The sequence below is a fragment of the Bison bison genome, unplaced genomic scaffold, assembly GCF_000754665.1.
Source record: "Bison bison bison isolate TAMUID 2011002044 unplaced genomic scaffold, Bison_UMD1.0 scf7180017864489, whole genome shotgun sequence".
NCBI classification, from domain to species: Eukaryota; Metazoa; Chordata; class Mammalia; order Artiodactyla; family Bovidae; genus Bison; species Bison bison.
In genome coordinates, this window is record NW_011495048.1 from 10,724,194 (window position 1) to 10,743,077 (window position 18,884).

At 44.3% G+C, this 18,884-nt stretch overlaps 1 protein-coding gene across 1 annotated transcript in view; it reads left to right on the forward strand.

Annotated features, from left to right (window-relative positions):
- Positions 1 to 130: 130 nt before the first annotated feature.
- Positions 131 to 18,884, forward strand: part of SLC1A4 (solute carrier family 1 (glutamate/neutral amino acid transporter), member 4) — a 30,061-nt gene continuing 11,307 nt past the window's right edge. The window contains exons 1-4 of the mRNA XM_010863321.1: positions 131 to 972; positions 12,955 to 12,997; positions 14,936 to 14,998; positions 16,867 to 17,033. Of these exons, the coding sequence (XP_010861623.1) occupies positions 446 to 972; positions 12,955 to 12,997; positions 14,936 to 14,998; positions 16,867 to 17,033 (800 nt within the window). The 5' untranslated portion in view covers positions 131 to 445. The remainder of the gene's footprint in view (positions 973 to 12,954; positions 12,998 to 14,935; positions 14,999 to 16,866; positions 17,034 to 18,884) is intronic.

The following is an 18,884-nucleotide window of genomic DNA, read 5'->3' on the forward strand; positions in this document are numbered from 1 at the left end:
CGGCCACCCCTCCCCCCGCACCGGTGGCCTGGAGCCCGGCGCGAGGCGCGCGGCGGCCCTTCTCGGATGCTGATTGGCCGGAGCTGCAGGGGGCGGGGCGGTGGGTGTGAAGGGGGCGGGCCTAAGCCGCTCGGCACTCGGGTTTTTCTCCGCTTCTGCGAGCTCCCTCATTGCATCATCTTCAGCCAGTGGCCGCAGTGAGAGGCTGGGCTCGGGGCGATCCACTCGGGCCGGGGCTCTAGTTCGGTCTCCCGCGTCTGTCCTGGTCCTTCCCGCACCTGCTCCAGCGCCAAGGCTGGGGACCCCAGCAGGCCGACTCCGAGAACCCGCTAGGCACAGCTAGCGGACCTCGCCTGCTCCACCGGATCCATTCATTGAGAGCCGAGTGTTTTCCCGGAGCCCGAGTCCCCCGCCTCCTCCAGCTCGAAGCCACGGACAAAGCGCCATGGAGAAAAGCAGCGAGACCAACGGCTACCTAGACAGCGCCCAGGAGGGGCCTGCAGCGGGGCCTGGCGAGCCCGGAACCACTGCTAGACGCGCGGGGCGCTGCGCCGGCTTCCTGCGGCGCCACGGGCTTGTGCTGCTCACGGTGTCCGGGGTGGTGGCGGGTGCCGGCCTGGGCGCGGCGTTGCGTGGACTCCAGCTGAATCGCACACAGGTCACTTACCTGGCCTTTCCGGGCGAGATGCTGCTCCGTATGCTGCGTATGATCATCCTGCCGCTGGTGGTCTGCAGCCTGGTGTCGGGCGCCGCCTCCCTCGACGCCAGCTCTCTCGGGCGCTTGGGCGGCATCGCCATCGCCTACTTCGGCCTCACCACGCTAGGAGCCTCAGCTCTCGCGGTTGCTTTGGCTTTCATCATCAAACCTGGATCTGGCTCGCAGACCCTTCAGTCCAGCGACCTGGGTCTGGAGGATTCGGGGCCCCCACCGGTCCCCAAAGAGACAGTGGACTCCTTCCTTGACCTGACCAGGTAATGTCCCCGCGACCTCCACCCCACCTTCCTGAGCCTCAGTGGGAGACGCCAGCTCATTAATGCACTCTAGTTCATATGCCCCCGTATTCATTCTTAATTGGCTGCTGGTGGCCTTTAACAGTTTTAAATGTCAAAATAACGTCTACAGACTTTGAGTGTTGACCACACCTGTGCAAATGTCAGCCGGGTCGCACCGGACATTTTCAAGGACCAGGGCTCCATCTTTCAGCAAGACCAGTCCTACCGTTAGGTGGGAGTGTGCTAGAGAGAGGCAGAGGTCTCACTTGTACTTCGCTCATACTCTTTGGCTGCCCTCTCTAGGGAAAAACATTCCAACCACGCCCCTATGTTCTCACCTAATTTTCTCCCCAGGTAGTGCAAAGAAGCTTCCGAGAGCACTGGTTAAATTTTGCCTGTTGGGCCATTCTCCCCTGTAATCTATGGCATCTGTTTCAGCCCTTTGGCTGGGAAGAAGCTGGCAGTTTTTTGAAGGGTTGTCAGTGGACCCAAGAATAACAAGGCTGGAGTGAGTTGTTCAGGGCTCATTGCCCAGAAACATGTCTCTCCGGGGGAGCTTGGGATAGGTTGCTCGCCACCTGCATAGTCAGGACCACTGTAGAGTATTGTGAGTTTCAAGGGGCTTTATTTGTGGGAAGATGTGAATTCTAGAGAGGGAGGAGGAAGAAGCATCTTCAGTTAACTTTGCTGCTTCGGGGGACTCTAAAGTTGCATTTCATCCTTAGAAATGTAGTTTTTGTGGATTCGCCAAAGCCTCAGCTTCTTTTGGTTTCTCCATTAGCCCAGAGTTCACAGATGGGAAAACTTCAACCTAGAGGCATTTACTGATGTGGCCAGGTTCAGTTGAGTGGGGAGAGCTTGGCTGGCTCCCTCTCTGGGTTTTCAATAATTCTGGAATCAGAGTCTTGGACATATGTTTTGTCTTGAGTCACTGAAGTAAAGCTCCTCATTGCTGAGGCTGTGAAAAAGAGCAAACACTGGGCAAAGTGACTTGACTTCCTGCTGTTTCCATTTCTCCTTCTGGAAAATGTGATGACTGCCACTTAAGAGAGAGGAGGGAGGAGGGTTCAGGATGGGGAACACATGTATACCTGTGGCGGATTCATTTTGATATATGGCAAAACCAATAAAATATTGTAAAGTTAAAAAATAAAATAAAATAAAATATAAAAAAAGTTATAACAACAAAAAAAGTCAAAGGCATTTACTTTAGAAAAACAAAACAAAACAAAACCCATAACCTCTCTGATAAGGGGGACCAAAAAGTTCTTACCAAAAAGATAGGTGGAGGTGGCCTATTACAACTTTGATGAGTTATAGCCTTTGTCTAGTGTCTGGTAGCTTATTATGTGGAGTCTTTAGAGATTGTTACGGTTTGAGGACTAACTTTTAGGTGGATACTGAAAAAGTCTACTGAGGTTGAGAGTAGTGGTCGCTTACACTGACCGCCAAGCATCATGGCTTAGCGGTCAGTGTAAGTGCAGACTCTCAGTGGCTCAGGCTGAAAACACAGAAGGACCAGCTGAGCCTTCATCATGGCTTGTTGGAAGTAGGTAGTGTTTCATGTGCCTTTGACTTATTACCTTCAATGTATCAGTGAGGGAGCATGATTGTGGGCTTAAAGGAGTCTTTTTTGCAGGGATCAGTGGCTCAAGGAGTGTAGATGTTCTGGTGTGTTGGTGGTACCCCATAGGGAGACTGGTAGCACTCCTTTGTCTCCAAGAGAGGCAATGGCTAAGAAACAGGGTGTAGGGGGAGAAGTGAGGGGTTACCATATTACCACGAGCCCAAGAAGGGACTTATTTCCTGATTGTGGTTTTCTAGTTTTAGATCCGAGTCTCTTCAACTCCTGCTTCTGAAGTGAATGACCCGGCATCATGACTTAGTGGCCAGTATAAGTGTAGACTCTCAGTGACTTGGGCTGAAAACACAGCGAAGGACCAAGACAACCTTTGTCATGGCTTGTTGGAAGTAGGTAGTGTTTCATGATGCTTCTAGAGGCTGACCTTATTTAATCCAGGAGCTCACAGATAAAGGTAGGGTAAGTGGTAGACCCTATTTTACCACTCAGAAAACTGAGGCAGATTAAGTGATTTGCTCAAGGCCACAGAGTGGTTTATCAAAAGAGGGAGAGAAGAGGTATGGGTCTGGTTCCCCTCTGGTTCAGGGCTCTATTTCTCCCACTCTTTCCTTCCCCAAATCAGCACACCATAGTAATGAGGCTATGCTGCTGGTCTAGTCCCATCTCAGAACTGTTTGCCCTGATGCAGATGCTGACCAGAAACCAGGTAGGGTATGACACTAACTTCTTGTAAGCAGAGGAGTCGAGCCCCTTCAGTGAAGGAAAGCGAGTATGTGGGTTGAATCTGACGTTCTCTTTGAGCCCATGTGAGAAGAAACAGAATCCTGAGTCACGTGGAAGTGCTTCCTGAGTCTGGGGACCCTCTGGGTAAATGCTTTAAAATTGCTTCCCTTGGGATTTCCCTGGTCCCTGGTGGTCCATTGGTTAAGACTCCACCTTCCAATGGGGGTGTGAGTTTGATCCCTGGTCGGGGAACTAAGATCCCATATGCTGCATTGTGTGGCCAAAAAGTAAAAAATATATAAATAAATAAAATTACTTCCCTCAAAGAGACCTCACGGATGCTGATTTCATGTGACTCCAGGCATGTTCCCTGGCAAAGGCAGGGTGCAGTCCTTTCTGCCTTGTGGGCGAGTGATGAAATGAGACTGCAGGCAAACACCTCAATGATCCTGCAGGCCCGCCCCCTGGTAACTGCCTAGAACTTCCACACCTGGAAGGAGTGGAAAAAGCCTCAGGTGATTTAGTGCAGCTGTGTCCAAGGCTTTGCTCAAGTCCATGATCTTTCTGGATGGTGGAGATGCCCCAAACTCCCACTGGATCTCTCTGCCATGATTTCTAATTTATTTTTTCAAGATGGAACCTCAAGTCAGAAAGAAATGAAGTTAACAGATACTGATTGAGCCTTTTGGAAAATTCAGAATGCCATTGCCAAGTGTTGTGATTTCCCTGCACAAGGATTAGAAATAGCACAGCAGACTGGGGCATGGGGCTGAGGCTAGAGCAGGCCCCTTAGAGAGCTGAGAAGTGACAGTAGCTGGCAGGTGGGAAAGTTATGGTTTCCTTCTGAGCACCATGCTTAGGAACCTGGGAGAATGTCAGAACTCATTACTGGATGTGACCCAGAGTGACTTTTAAGCAGGTCTTCAGGGACCCAATCATTGTGGAGTTCTTGGTCTCTAACTGCTTACTGATTGTGGGTCCTAGGACATGTCCATAAATGTGCCTTGGCTTCCTCGTCTTTATAATGGCAATCATGAGAACACCTGCCTCTTGAGATTGTGATGAGGGTTGAATGAGTTATGTTTGTAAAGCTCTAAGAATAGGACTGACCCAGTAATGTTTGCTCTTGTTATAAATGGAGCAAGATTATGAGTGATGATGTTTTTCCGGTTCACATGAGTTAATGGGGATGATTCTCTTTTTATGTGTGTGCTAAGTGGCTCAGTCATGTCTGACTCTGTGCAATCCCATGGACTGTAGCTCTCTAAGCTCCTCTGTCCATGAGATTTTCCAGGCAAAGATACTGAAGTAGGTTGCCATTTCCTCCTCCAGGGGATCTTCCCGACCCTGGGATCAAACCTGTGTTTCTTATGTCTCCTGCATTGGCAGGCACTTTCTTTACCACTAGCACCACCTGTGAATCCCGGCTCTCTTTTCATACTCTGAAATAAAGAGTGGGTGGGAAGAAAAGGATGTGTGGAGAGCTCAGGATGACTTGAAGTTAATAGAGCTTTTTGGGTCTATTGGGAACCACATGGAGCCTGGAGAAAAATCCTGGTGAACAGTGGCTATGTTTTGGACTAACAGAATCAACAATGTGGAACATTTGGGAATTGGAGAAAATCAAAACTAAACACAGAAGAGCCTTCCATTCTGAAATGGGGCAGAAATCCTCACATATCATCCCCAACATCTGTTTTCTTTTTCCCCTGCATGACATATGTCTGGTCTCCAAAGTTGACCTCAGGTTTCTTCACCTGTCAGTGGAAGGGATTGAGGTAACCTTCCTCTGAGTGCTAATATTTGTGGTTTTGAAATGGAAAACCAGACACTGATGTGCCAAGGAGGCAGGGGTCTAAGGCACCATCTGCACTGGCAGCCTGGAGAATGGCCCTGGGCCATTGTCTTGCAGAAGTGTACCCATGGCTGCTGTGTGCCTGGTAAAGACAACTGAGATTTTGCCTGTTGCCCAGTTTTCTAGGCTCTATTGCTTTTCTTGCGCTCATTTTCTCAACAGAGGACAGTGCTAGGAGCCTTTCCCCTGCAGGCTTCCTCCCCTGGAAGGAGGCTCTAGGTCCTAGTTTTTTTCCCAAGAACTGGGTGACTATGAGGCCTCTCAGCCTGCAAAGAACGCATTTCTTCAGTAGATGTGAAGAAAACTGTCAGCGACTGAGATCTGAGTCCCTAGATCACAGTCAAGGGAGTGAATGATGAATCTTTTATTTAAATGTTGACCATAGCAGGTTATCTGACCTATGTCTCTCCCTTCTGTAGGCTAGATGAAGACTCCTAGCAAATCAAACATGGATCCAAATTAATGGAGTTTTCTCAGCCTACCTAGTCACTGAAACTGGTAGCTTGTAATTTAAAACTAATTTCTTTAGCTTGACACCAGACCTAAAGAACATAAATCCAGGGAGACAGTGTGGATAGTGATGAAGTAGACACTGAGGTCAGCTACCCAAGTTTGAATACAGCTTTACCACCACAGGCTTTCCTAGTGGCTCAGATGGTAAAGAATCGCCTGCAATGTGGGAGACCCGAGTTCGATCCCTGGGTTGGGAAGATCCCCTGGAGAAGGGCATGGCAACCCACTCCAGTGTTCTTGCTGGAGAATCCCATGGACAGAGGAGCAGGCTACAGTCAGAGGGTCTCAAAGAGTCAGACATGACTGAGCAACTGATACTTTCACTACCACTTACTAGCTGTATGGACAGTCATTTAGCCTGTTTGTACCTCAGTTTCCTTATCTGTAAAATGGGGTTAATAATAGTGTAGCTACTACCCAGATTTGTTACAGGGATCGAAAGAGTTAGTATATGAGTGTCTCTCTAATATCCTAGCATGTCCCAACCTCTTGGGGACAGCTGCAGGCTACTTGATACAGAGAATGAGTGGTCCTCTTAGCCTTGTTTCCTCCAACACCCCCCCCCCCAGGGGCCCGGCATTAGCCTTTCCAGCAGGAATCTAAAACTGAATGTGGGCCTCAAAAAGAGGACAGGTTACTCCCTGACCCCCTACTGTCTCCATAGTGTGGGCCCATCACCCCCAGCTCTCCCTCTGCTCCTGACCTTGTAGGGGGTACCAAGATCTGAAGGTGCACACCCCTGATAGCTAACTCTGTAACAATGAACACTACAGATGATAAATATTTATCAGGTGTACATACAGTGTCATATCCTGTTCTGAAGAGTCTTTGAAATGTGCATAAGTTGGCTAAGGACTGTTTGAAGTTAAATGAAAGGAAATGCTGTTGGAACAAAAAAAATATACCTAGACAAAAGTAAATTGCTTTACATTCTTCTCATATGGAACAGGGAAATACATACCATCCTTGACAATAGGCTCAGAAGAACAAACAGGACCAGATGTATAAAGGAGGAACATTTGTAAGTTTTCATGGTGTGAGCTGCTCGAGTGTCTTCAGTACCATTCACAGTAGTTCTGCTTTCACAAGTTTGGCCATGGCTTATACCAGTTTTTCTGTTTGCTTTAAACTATGTGTCCAAATGTTCCTAAAGCACTGGCAAGACTCGTCCATTCATTCTCTCCCAGTTTGATCTGACTTGGGTCTCTGGATGTAGTAATACAGTCTTGGCACTTTTGCAGATGTTTTTGACTTAGACGCACTATGAGAAATACACTTTAGATGATAGCATGCACATATAGACACCCCCACCTCCACATAGACAACCTGAAACACAGGTTCACAAAACCACATTGTAAGTACTGATGCACGCTGTTCTTCTATATTCTGTCTAATGTATTATATCCTTTATAGAGTGCTCCTTAGAGCTGGGAAATACAGCTGGTATTTTGTAATTCCAGAACATTTCTCAGAATCAAATAACAGAAAAAAGGACATATTTGAGGATTTGAATAAAATGAAGAGCTCAGTGTTTAGAAGCATACTAGTACCCAGTGAAATTGAGTGTTCTGCAGAGGTGAGCCTGAGGAGCATTTGATCCTTCTGGTTTCCAGACAGTGGATCTTACAACACAAATCTGTACTGGAGTTGTGAGGTCCACAACTCACCAGCCACAAGTAACTATTTAAAGCTAACTAATTTAAATGTAAATAAAATAAATTCAGACTCTAAGTAGCACTCGCCATTGTTCAAGTGCTCAGTAGCCACACAACTAGCATATTGGACAGCATAAATGTAGAAAGTCCTGTTGGATGGTGCTGGTCAGTATGGAATGTGAATGGGAGATATAGCGAATTCCTATCTCTGGACACTAAATGAAGGGTTAATTGATCACTCTAAGATCCTGTTCCTCATTTTGAAAGCACCCAAGGTTACTCTGTCAATGTGAGGAGCTGGGAAAAGTGCCTGGAGACAGAGCTCTGGGGGAAAAAAACTGCTTGTGTGATGGAGCAGATGATCCATCAATACAGGAGAGCTCAGCAGTAAGAAAAAGCCTGAGTTCACTGCAGCATCTGTGTCTAAAAGCCAAGGAAAGAGGGGAAAGAAGAGTGCAGAGAGAACAAAATCAAAGAACCGACACACCTGATTGTAAGACTTACTACAAAGAAAGCTACAGTGATCAAGACAGTGTGGTGTTGGCAAAATAACAGACAAATACATCAGTGAAACAGGGTAGAGAGCCCAGAAATCAACCCACCTAAATATGATCAACTGGTTTTTGACAAAAGAGTAAAGGCAGTAGAATGGCACATCTTTTCAGCAAATGGTGTTGGAACACCTGGACATCCACATGCAAAAAAAGTGAATCTAAACACAGCCCTTGTGCCATTCACAAAAATCAGCTCAGAATGGACCACATGTCTAAATGTAAAATGCATAACTATAAAACTCCTGGAAGATAACATAAGATGACCTCTGATATGGCAATGACTTTTTAGATACAACACCAAAGGCAGGATCTATGAAGAGTAGAGAAAAATGTTTTGTCTTACTGCTGCGGCCAGCACAGCAAGTAGGGATTGAAAGTGGTCGACGCACAGTTTGGAAAAAAGAAACTAGGGACAGAATTAAAGTGTTAAAGATGGGACCGGGGGACTCAAGACCTCTTGGGTCAAGAGCCCTGTTCCTTGGAGCCACATCACTTTTATTTAGTGTCTTGGCAAGCAGAGAGTATCTGTTGTGTTACGATGAAGTCAGCCTCCTATGTCCCCAGTCACATCTCCGATTTTATTGATTACTTTAAACTATATTTGTTATTTTCTTGTACAAGGGCTATCACCTAGCTGGAGGTCATAGACCCGCATATGCCTTGGGAAAACATCTTAGTGTGTGCATAAGCAGTGTTCTGAACTTGCACTGACCCAGCATTCCAAAGTTCACACTATGTTTTTCCTTAGCTTAGCAGGGCATGACAATCCCAACTGATCAACCCAATATACTTTTATTTGGGTTACGCTGTATTGCTGTATTTTGCTTTTATTCTTTTCCCATGGTGGTTATCTCATTTAGCCAGAGCAACAGGCGGCTGACTATTAACCCCTGCATCTTAATCCTTCAGCCTCACACCCTTGCCCCTTGGAGGGCAGGTGGGGCAGGGGGCGCTCTTGCTCCTGGCCTGTGGCAACGAGGGGAACTAAAAGAGAGTGATTCAGTGGGTTCAACTCATTGCCCCCAGGCATTTCCTCCCAAGGGGTTAATATTTGAGAGCTGAGTTGTGTAATCTAAAAAGTTCAGTCATCCCGTTGAATGTGTGTATGTTTTTTGGTTGTCAGATCTCCTTTGCAGTTAGCACTGTATCTTTTGTCCTAACTTTTTAAGGAATTTTGAGATATGATTTACATACAAAAGATGCACCCACTTCAGGGGTGCAGTTCAATGAGTTTTGACAGATAGATAAACCATTTAATCACTACCATAATCCAAACAGTGAACATTTTTGTCTCCCATGATCCTTCTCAGCAGTTCCCACACTTCATCCCTGGCCCCGGGCAGCTTTGGATAGAAAGTTTTGCTTTCTATCACTATTGGTTAGTTTTGCTTTTTCTAGAATTTCATGGCAATGGAATCACTCAGTATGTACTTTTCTTTGTCTGGCTTCTTTTGCTCAGCACAGTGTTGTTGAGATTCTCCATGTTGTGTATATTAGTGATTGATTCCTTTTTATTTTCAAGTAGAATTCTTTTGTATGGATTTATCATAATGCTGTTTGTCCATTCATCAGTTAATGGACATTTCCATTTTGAGCAATTATGAATAATACTGTTATTCATATAGCTTATATCTAGGAGTAGAAATGCTGGGTCATATGGTAAGTGTATGTTTAACTTTACAAGAAACTGCCAGAACACATCATGTTCTTCTTAGGAATTTGATTCTTTTGGCTGGAGTTGCCGTTTTGACTCTAGTATTGAATGTACCCCTCTATTCCCATTGGATTTTGTAGACTGTCTGAAAACAGATTGGTCTAGAAGTTGTGAGTTAAGATCCATTCTAGGTGAGGCAGTATTAGGTTATTGCTTTCTAAAGACACCAGGCTGGCCAGATAGTAGGGTTTGAACAAGTGGTCTGTGACCCTTGGAAGAGAGTGTGTTTGAAGGCTATGGGAGAGGCTGTGCTTGCACCGAGTGAGGAAACAGCTCATTTCTGAAGGATGTGAAGTATTTGTGGGGGAAATCATCCCCCATGGAGAAGATAGAGGGCTTCTATCCCAGCTCTCTCCTTAACTTCTCAATCCTTTTAGGGAGAGAAGCAGGTGGCCAGCTCAGTCTGAGAACTACTGTGGTGGATATAGAATGGACGAAACCTTGGCTCAGGGCCTGTTTTTGCTTCTAACTAGTATAGCAAATGGCAATGAGATACCAAACAAGACTGTTAAAGGTGCTTTGTAATGGAAATCATAGGCAAAAGTAAGTTGCTATTCATCTATACATTAACAAATAACCAATACCAATGCCTAGCCTGTTTCTACCTTCCTTTTAAAATAAGTAATGCTTGTAATAGGAATCAAACTTCAGATCACCATTTTGCAATGGTTAATTCACAGATCACATCTTGTCTGTTTAAATACAGCCATGTACTTTCGGGTATTCTTTAAGTATGTTGAAAGCAATTCAGGTTTCATAGACAAGCAAGTGAGGAAATGCTGAATTGCCGTCTCTAGCTGTTGGCTGTCTTTTGGAAGCCTGAGTGTTCTAACAAAGTCATTTTTGTGTCTTGTTAACCCTGTTGGTGGGTGTATTATCTCTTGTATAATAAGTTACCACCATTTAACAGCTTAAAGTCACACATTTATTATCCCACAGAATCTGTAGTGTCAGGAATCCTAGCATGGCTTAGCTGGGTTTTCTGCTTTAGAGTCTCTTACAAGGTTGCAATCAAAGTGTCAGCCACAGCTGGGGTTTCATCTGAAGGCTAAACTGAGGAAGGATTCCCCTCTGAGGACACACGGTTGTTGGCAGAATTCAGTTCCTTGAGGTTCACACTGGGAGCCTCTGTTCCTAGCTGGCTATTGGCCAGAGACTGTCCTCCGTGTCTTGTCATATGGGTCTTTCTAACATGGCGGCTTGTTTCATCAATATGCAAGCCCAGAAAGCAATAAAGAGTGTCTTCTAGCAAGATAGAACCCACACATTTATGTAATCATATCACAAGAGTGATAGCCCATTACCCTTACTGGATTTTGTTTGTGCTCATATTCATGCTAAGTCACTTCATTTGTGTCCGACTCTTTGCAACCCATGGACTGTAGCCCACCAGATTCCTCTGTCCTTGGGATTCTCCAGGCAAGAATACTGGAGAGGGTTGCCATGCCTTCCTCCAGGGGATCTTCCCAACGCAGGGACTGAACCCACAACTTGCGTTTCCTACATTTACAGGTGGGTTCTTTACTACTAGTGCCATTCTGTTGACTAGAAGCAAGTCATAGCCCCCACCCCCACACTCCACCATGACACACACACTCAAGGGGAGGATATTACACAAAGATGTGACTACCAGGATGCCTCTTAGACTCTGCTTGCCAAGCTGGGCTGCAGTCAGATCTGCTGAGCTCTGAAACTGAATACCTGCAAATAGTTGCCTAGAGATTCTAACACTGTGAATAACTCATCCACAGAAGTAAGAATTAATGGATGTTTGGCACAGATTGTAAAGGATGAGCTTTTACTCTCCAGACTTACTGTAGGAGGTCAGTAGAAAAATGGATTGTCAGTGGGATTTTCATATATCACAACTCAGTTCTCAGTTCAGTTGCTCAGTCGTGTCCAGCTCTTTGCAACCCCATGAGCCGTAGCACGCCAGGCCTCCCTCTCCATCACCAACTCCCAGAGTCCACCCAAACCCGTGTCCATTGAGTTGGGGATGCCATCCAACCATCTCATCCTCTGTCATCCCCTTCTCCTCCTGTCCTCAATCTTTCCCAGCATCAGGGTCTTTTCCAATGAGTCAGCTCTTCGCATCAGGTTGCCAAAGTATTGAAGTTTCAGCTTCAACATCAGTCTAGCATCTGTACAAAATCTGACCCAAAGGAGGCTCAATAAAAACTATTTGCCTGCCAAGGTTTTGGTTTCAAAATCTAGTGTAACTGGATCAGTTCTATTGCTCTCTTTTTATAACAAAATTCTATAATTTCTTTCATCCTGAAATGAAATCCATAAATAGACTTTACCCCACACATAATCTCAAACATCAATATGACTTAACTGTAATATAAAAAACATACCGGAGTGGTGGTTGCCAGAGATGATGGTGGAGGGTGGGATAGATAGGTAGAAGAGATTATTACATATTTTAAAAAATAGAAATAAAAAAGTATACTGTAAAGTTTTTAAAAGTGAAATACTGAAGGAGAGTAATTCATAGTAAAAATAATGTATTTCAAGATGTGAATGCTCTAAAACAAAATGATTAAGTGCTTGCTTCTGAGTTTAGAGTCACCATTAATGAGAGAGCTTTAAATTCAGACTGATACTCAGTTACTAGCATGTGTGATTAAGGGCCCAGATCCTACAATTTTTCATTAGTGATGTGATTTCCCAGAAAGTGAATGATACTTGAAAATATTCTGAACAAAGCAAAACAAATCATCCCACATTTTACACAGGAGTTTCAGTCCTAGAAAATTCAGTGTATATTCAAACTGCACAAAAATACCTTGCTTTAAAGTTAGTCTCTAAGCTCAAATAAGTTATGAATAAGATTTTCCTCTACAGTTTTGTGTCATACAGGACATTGGGAAGTATGAGGGCCTTGAAACTATTTATTACACAGGACTTTGCCACTCTTAGCAGAACAAATAGCTGGGATCTGGCACTTCTGCCCAAACATACTCCCCCAGTTCCAGGAATGTCCCCCAGTTATTGTAACAACACAGCATTCCCTTGGATTTCACAAGTTGGCAGCGCCAGTTCCCACTGAAAACCACTGCCCTAGGGCCTAGCCACCAGGGGAAAGGAAAGTGATGCAGTTATTCTGGTTCGCTTGGACACAGCTAAATATCAAGGGTACCACGAGGGAGATGAGGATAGAGATCAGTGCTTCAGAGTCTCTGTTGTGACCCTTCAGCCAAGGCACAGTTGAGTACTTGGATCAAGGAGAAGATGGCAATAACTGCAGGACGTGGGGAGAGAGGGAACCCTGTGTGGTAGGCTGTCAGGTGTGGGCATCTTAAAGTGAACATGGTGAATGACAAATTTTAAGGATACTGACAAAGTGCTTTCTTTTCCAACAGAAACCTGTTTCCTTCAAATCTTGTGGTTGCAGCTTTCCGGACGGTAAGCTTGATGCTTTGCTAAAAATAGGAAACTTTGGGTGTTATATGTTTATAGCATATAAATTACTGCTATAGAGTTAGGTAAGATGGAACAAGGAGGGTTGTGTGCACTTAGTATCACTGGCCTAAATTTTTATAGATGGGCCCCTGGAGTGAAAACAAAAAAAAACAAGAAGAAACAAAAAAATTGTCCAAAATATCCCACTAGTTCCAGCATCTTTTCACATCACCTAGTACCCTCAAATCATGTTTTATGGAGCTATTAAATATTTTAGAATTTTAATTTTTTTAAATCTTGTTAAGTTTTTTGGCCGCATTGCATAGCCTGTGGGATCTTAGTTCCCAGACCAGGGACTGAACCTGGGCCATGGCAGTGGAAGTGCTAAATCCTAACCACTAGACTGCCAGGGGAATTCCCTAGAATTTTTTTTTAATGCATTTTAATTTTTTTTTCTGATTATAAATATAATATATGCTCCTTGCAAAAAAAATTAAAGTACAAAAGAATAGAAGGAAATAAAAATCACCATAATCACTACCTAGAGCTACCCATTAACATTGGTTATCATCTTTCTGGTATGTTTTTTCTATACATGTGTGTATGCATCTGCACACAGACACACACGCACACAAGATTTTAAAATAATTATACTACATACATTGTTATTATGTATACACTTATTTTTCAGTAACCAGCTCTTATTGTGAACATTTTCTCATGTCGGTAAATATCCTTCTGCATAAGTTATTGGCTGTAGTATGAACATGTCATAATTTTACTCAATCAGTCCCATGTGGGTGGCTGTTTCTAGTTTTCCCCTTACTTTAGCAATCCTGAATGTAATGTTCCTACAGCCAAGCTTTACACAGAGAAGGAATATAAAGGTCTAGATTAGATGGACTAAACTGATTGCCTATTTCACACATTGTCTTTTCAGTTTCCACTCAGTCTTGCTCTTTAAAAAAAACAAACAAAAAAACCCTGGGTATAAATACAACTGTGGCTTTTATGTGTAATGTGAGATAGAAGATAAGAGAAAAATGAAAAGTGTCGTGGCTTTCAGTGCCTGCCACGGAAGGTGTGGGGTGGCTTTTGTACCCCCTGCCACCCTTAATCACAGGACAGCTGACCATCTCTGCCTGTCTGAAAGCTTGATAAGTCAAAGCTAAGAGAGACCAGAACTCTTTAAAGGCAGGTTCAAAGCAGAGGCCTCTGGGCCTAATGGGCCCCTTTTTAACAGTTCAAAAGCCTTGTGTCCTTAGAAGGGTGAGGAAGGGTGTCATATAACAGAGTCCACTAAACGTTAGTGCACACAGCTGCAGGGAGACACCTGTGTGTGTCAGGCAGAAGTGTGTGAAGTCAACCACAGAACCAGAGTTGGAAAGATAGTTCCCCTCTGATGAGTGGGTGTCCCAGAAGACTCAGCCAAAAAACACCATCTTGCCCCCATCCTTTGTTTTGAGGAGTGGAGGGCTGAAGGCATATTAGACGCTGAAAAGCAGTCAAGCTCAAGTAAGTTTTGGAACAGAGTGGAGCATAAATAAATGAATGAAAATAAAAGGGCACATCAAAAAAATGAACTTTAGTATTATGGAATGAATACCAAGTTTCTCCAAATAATATGAATTCTCAGCCGTTTACGATATCAGCTTGAAATTGTACAGACCTTCTCCAAGCCAGGGTCTGGGGACTGAGGAAATTCTCTCCATTCCCTTGGGTTCCTAAATAATCAGCGGTCTCCTAGAGTGCATGTTGCCCTGATCTTAAGTGACTTTGGTACAGTCCTCAGAGGCCCTTGTCCGGCCAAGCAAGTGAGGAATGCCAGCAGACCTGGAGAGAAGAGCAACGAAGTAGCAAGAGGCCCAGCAGTCCTCTGGATTCCTCTTGGGAAAGGTCTTCAGCTGTGAACTGACGGGGTTTTCTTTCTCTCACTCACAGTATGCAACTGACTACAGAGAAGTGACCTACAACACGAGCGCTGGAAACGTGACCATTGAAAAAGTAAGGATTTTTGTGAGATCACTTACGACAAATCCTATAACACAAATAATGCTTCTGAACTCAAGGAGCATGCATGATGCTTATTTTTTTCTCAGCAGGACTGAAGACTGGGGTTTGAATCACACAGTTTAGGTTTGTTCTTTGGGCCGTTTACCATCTTTAGGATGTTCATTTCATTGAATTGAAACTAATGTCCCCTTTCTTAAAAAAAATTGTGTAACGTCCCTTCTGTTTTTCTGAAATATAAATAATAGGTGATTTAACCTACCCTTGCACATAGAATTTGTCTTAGGGGTTTAACTCACTATAACCATCATTCATTCACAAGTATGTTTTGAGTACCTGTTGTTTCTTTTGTTGTTGTCTGTGTGTTGGTTTTGTTTTGTTTTGTTTTGTTTGAACACACCACAAGGCATGTATGTGGGAATCTTAGTTCCCTGACCAGGGATTGAACTTGAGTCCCTTGTAGCTGAAGCACAGAGTAACCACTAGACCACCAGGGAAGTCCCTTGAGTACCTGTTGTTTACTAGACACTGAGCTAAGTCCTAGCCTTCATGCTGGAGCTGAAAGGGACAAGGGACCTCAGGGATTATTTAGTCCAGCTATGAAGCTGCCATGGGAAGAAGGAGGAACTCTGCCCTTCCCCCATCCCCCATACACCTCCCCAGGGCTAAGTGGCTCTGAGTTCTACCAGCCTGTTTTTGATTGAAGGAAAAGTTCTACTTTTTTTTTAAAAAAAGTTGAAAGCTAATAATTTAGTCCCTTTCACTTCATCTTGCAGATGAAGCATCTGAAGCTCAGAGAAGTTATTTTAATATCGCCGGGACTAGAGCTCAGACTAGAATGATGGTAAAAATGCTCTTTCAGTTTTTACCACACTGACATGTTTCCTATTCAGAATTTCATAATGTGTTGTGATGGAATAAAATGTTTGTCTAACATATATGCTTACAGTAGTGAGATTCAGTACTGCTGGGAAAAAAATAAAGAACACATTATATTTATACATTTTAAGTTGGTGATTTAGGAAAGAATATCCTGAAAATATCCATATTGATTCTGAACATCATTTTTGAAATTTGTCAGTGAGGAGACTATGGTAAGAACCTAGCAACAAAGAATTAGTAGCCAAAGATAGAATCACTGACTTTTTTTTTTTTTGCCACACCCTTGAGGCTTATGGGATCTTAGTTCCCTGACCAGGGATTGAACCGGGGCCTACAGCAGTGAAAGCACTGAATCCTAATCAGTAGACCATCAGGGAATTCCTTACAATCATTGACTCTTGATCTGAAGGACCTTTTCACCAATCAGCTTGTCTTTTAAAGTGAAGTGAAGTGAAAGTCTCTCAGTCGTGTCTGATTCTTTGCAACCCCATGGACTATACATGGGATTCTCTAGGCCAGAATACTGGAGCGTGTAGCCTTTCCCTTCTCCGGGGGTCTTCCCAACCCAGGGATCGAACCCAGGTCTCCCGCATTGCAGGCAGATTCTTTACCAACTAAGCCACAAGGGAAGCCCTGTCTTTTAAAAGCAACCCTTTGAAATGATTGTCCAACCTCTACCTGAGCACATCCAGTGAGGAGAGGCTCAGTACTTTCTGCTTCAACCTATGCCCATTCCCAAAGCTTTCACAGTTAACAAGTAGGTGAAAATCCTGTTTGTTGACTTTCCAAATCCTGAGACTCCATCTCCCCTTGAGTTTCCGGCCCCTTGATCTGTGAAAACACTTAGTGATAGAGGAAATATGAGCCTTTCCTCTTTCTGAGCACACTGTTTCAGTCTGACGGAGACCTGAGCAAATGCATTCTTTAGTCCTCACTCATCTGTTGTAAACTTAGACCCTGTGTCCCCTCTGATCCTACAGATCCCCATTGGCACCGAAATTGAAGGGATGAACATTTTAGGATTGGTCCTTTTTGCCCTGGTATTAGGAGTGGCCCTGAAGAAACTCGGCTCTGAAGGAGAAGAGCTCATTCGTTTTTTCAATGCCTTCAATGAGGCGACCATGGTGCTGGTGTCATGGATTATGTGGTGAGTGTCACCCTACCACCCACTCTCTCACTCATTTCTCCTGCCATCCAGAAAAGAACCCCACTTAGCTGTTCTAGGTCACCCCGTGGGGCCACCCGGCCCAGTGCTGTCTGTGGATGGTGTACCACTACCAGTCTTGGTATAAGGGTTGAAGGATCTCAGAGAAATAAGCATGTACCATGGTTACTGGTCACTTGCTTGTCACCCATAGTGACCCCTGGGGTTCTGTCATTGATGATTTATCGATGAGTCTCACCATTATTCTTGCCACATCTTGTGGGGCAATGAATTCCATATAAAATAAGGCTTATTTCTCTTTGCCGCTGCTGCTGCTAAGTCGCTTCAGTCATGTCCGACTCTGTGCGACCCCATAGATGGCAGCCCACCAGGCTCCCCCGTCCCTGGGATTCTCCAGGCAAGAACACTGGAATGGGTTGCCATTTCCTTCTCCAATGCATGAAAGTGAAAAGTGAAAGTGAAGTCGCTCAGTCGTGTCCGACTCTTTGTGATCCTATGGACTGCAGCCTAGCAGGCTCCTCCGTCCATGGGATTTTCCAGGCAAGAGTACTGGAGTAGGGTGCCATGAAGGGCCCCTTACTATAGTATTACAACATGGAGAACAAATCCATCTTTACCCCATACGTACAGGTAAACATGGAATGCTCTTTACATGAATGTCTCTTTATATAATAGCAATGAAAGGGTACTTGTTTAATAAAAACCACCAGATTGACTTCTGGCTAACAAGGAAAAATTTGACAAGATCTCTCAAAGTAACTTCTCAGAAATCATACCAATGCCAATGCCAATGCTTCAGTAAGCGTTATCCTGCTGTTTTACTGAAGCCAGACTTTGTGGGTTTTAGTTTCTACCCACTCATTGTTGAGACACTAGTTTATCTTTTCATACACAAAACTTGTTCCTTATTGTCAACCCTTAAATATCCTAGGATGTCTCTCAGATGATACTGGGATGGCAGCTGGACTGATTTTAAGAGAGAAGCCTGGAATTTAGTAGGAAAGCTTGAGATTGGTTGGGAAGCCAAGTTCAGAGCCTCCACTAGTACTGCTTATCCTGCTTGACCGAGTTTTCTTGCTCAGCCCCAAACTCCAGAGTCTGAGTCTGCATCAGAAACATGACACTTCATATGACTCCTGTTGTTCTGGGGAGAAAAATATTCCCAGAAAGGAAAAAGCGTTTTCATCCTGTCAGGTTCTTTCCCTGGCTTATTTTTTTCAGTCTGAAATCCTCCCAAAGGTTGGATTAAAGGAAACTGTGCAGGAAAGTGATGTTCCTGTGTGAAAGCATTTGTTTTCAATCTGAAACCAATTTACAGTCATTCCTTCAACATGACGTGTTAGTTACAGAAACAGACATTTGGAAAGGCAGACCCGGCTGAGTGTCTTCACTGCAGTAGGATATCTGTTGCCCAGAAAGTGCATCCCACACAGAACTGGGGTTTAGGATGCCTTAACTGATTAAAGGGCTTCCCTGGTGGTTCAGTGGTAAAGAATCTGCAAAGCAGGAGACACAGGTTCGATCCCTGGGTAGAGAAGATCCCCTGGAGGAGGCCATGGCAACCCACTTCAGTATTCTTGCCTGGAAAATTCCATGGACAGAGGAGCTTGGCAGGCTACAGTCCATGGAATCCCTAAAGAGTCTGACATGACTTATTAACTAGAACATATACAAGTACACACACATAACTGGTTAAAGGATCTCCCCCAGGTGTGGGAGGGTCTTCAGTAGCAGCTCTTTCTTTCCTTCACTAATTACCTACTATAATATCAGGCACCTGCCTAGCCTGTACTGTTCATAGAAATAATTTCTCAGTAGATGGTCAGCAAACCT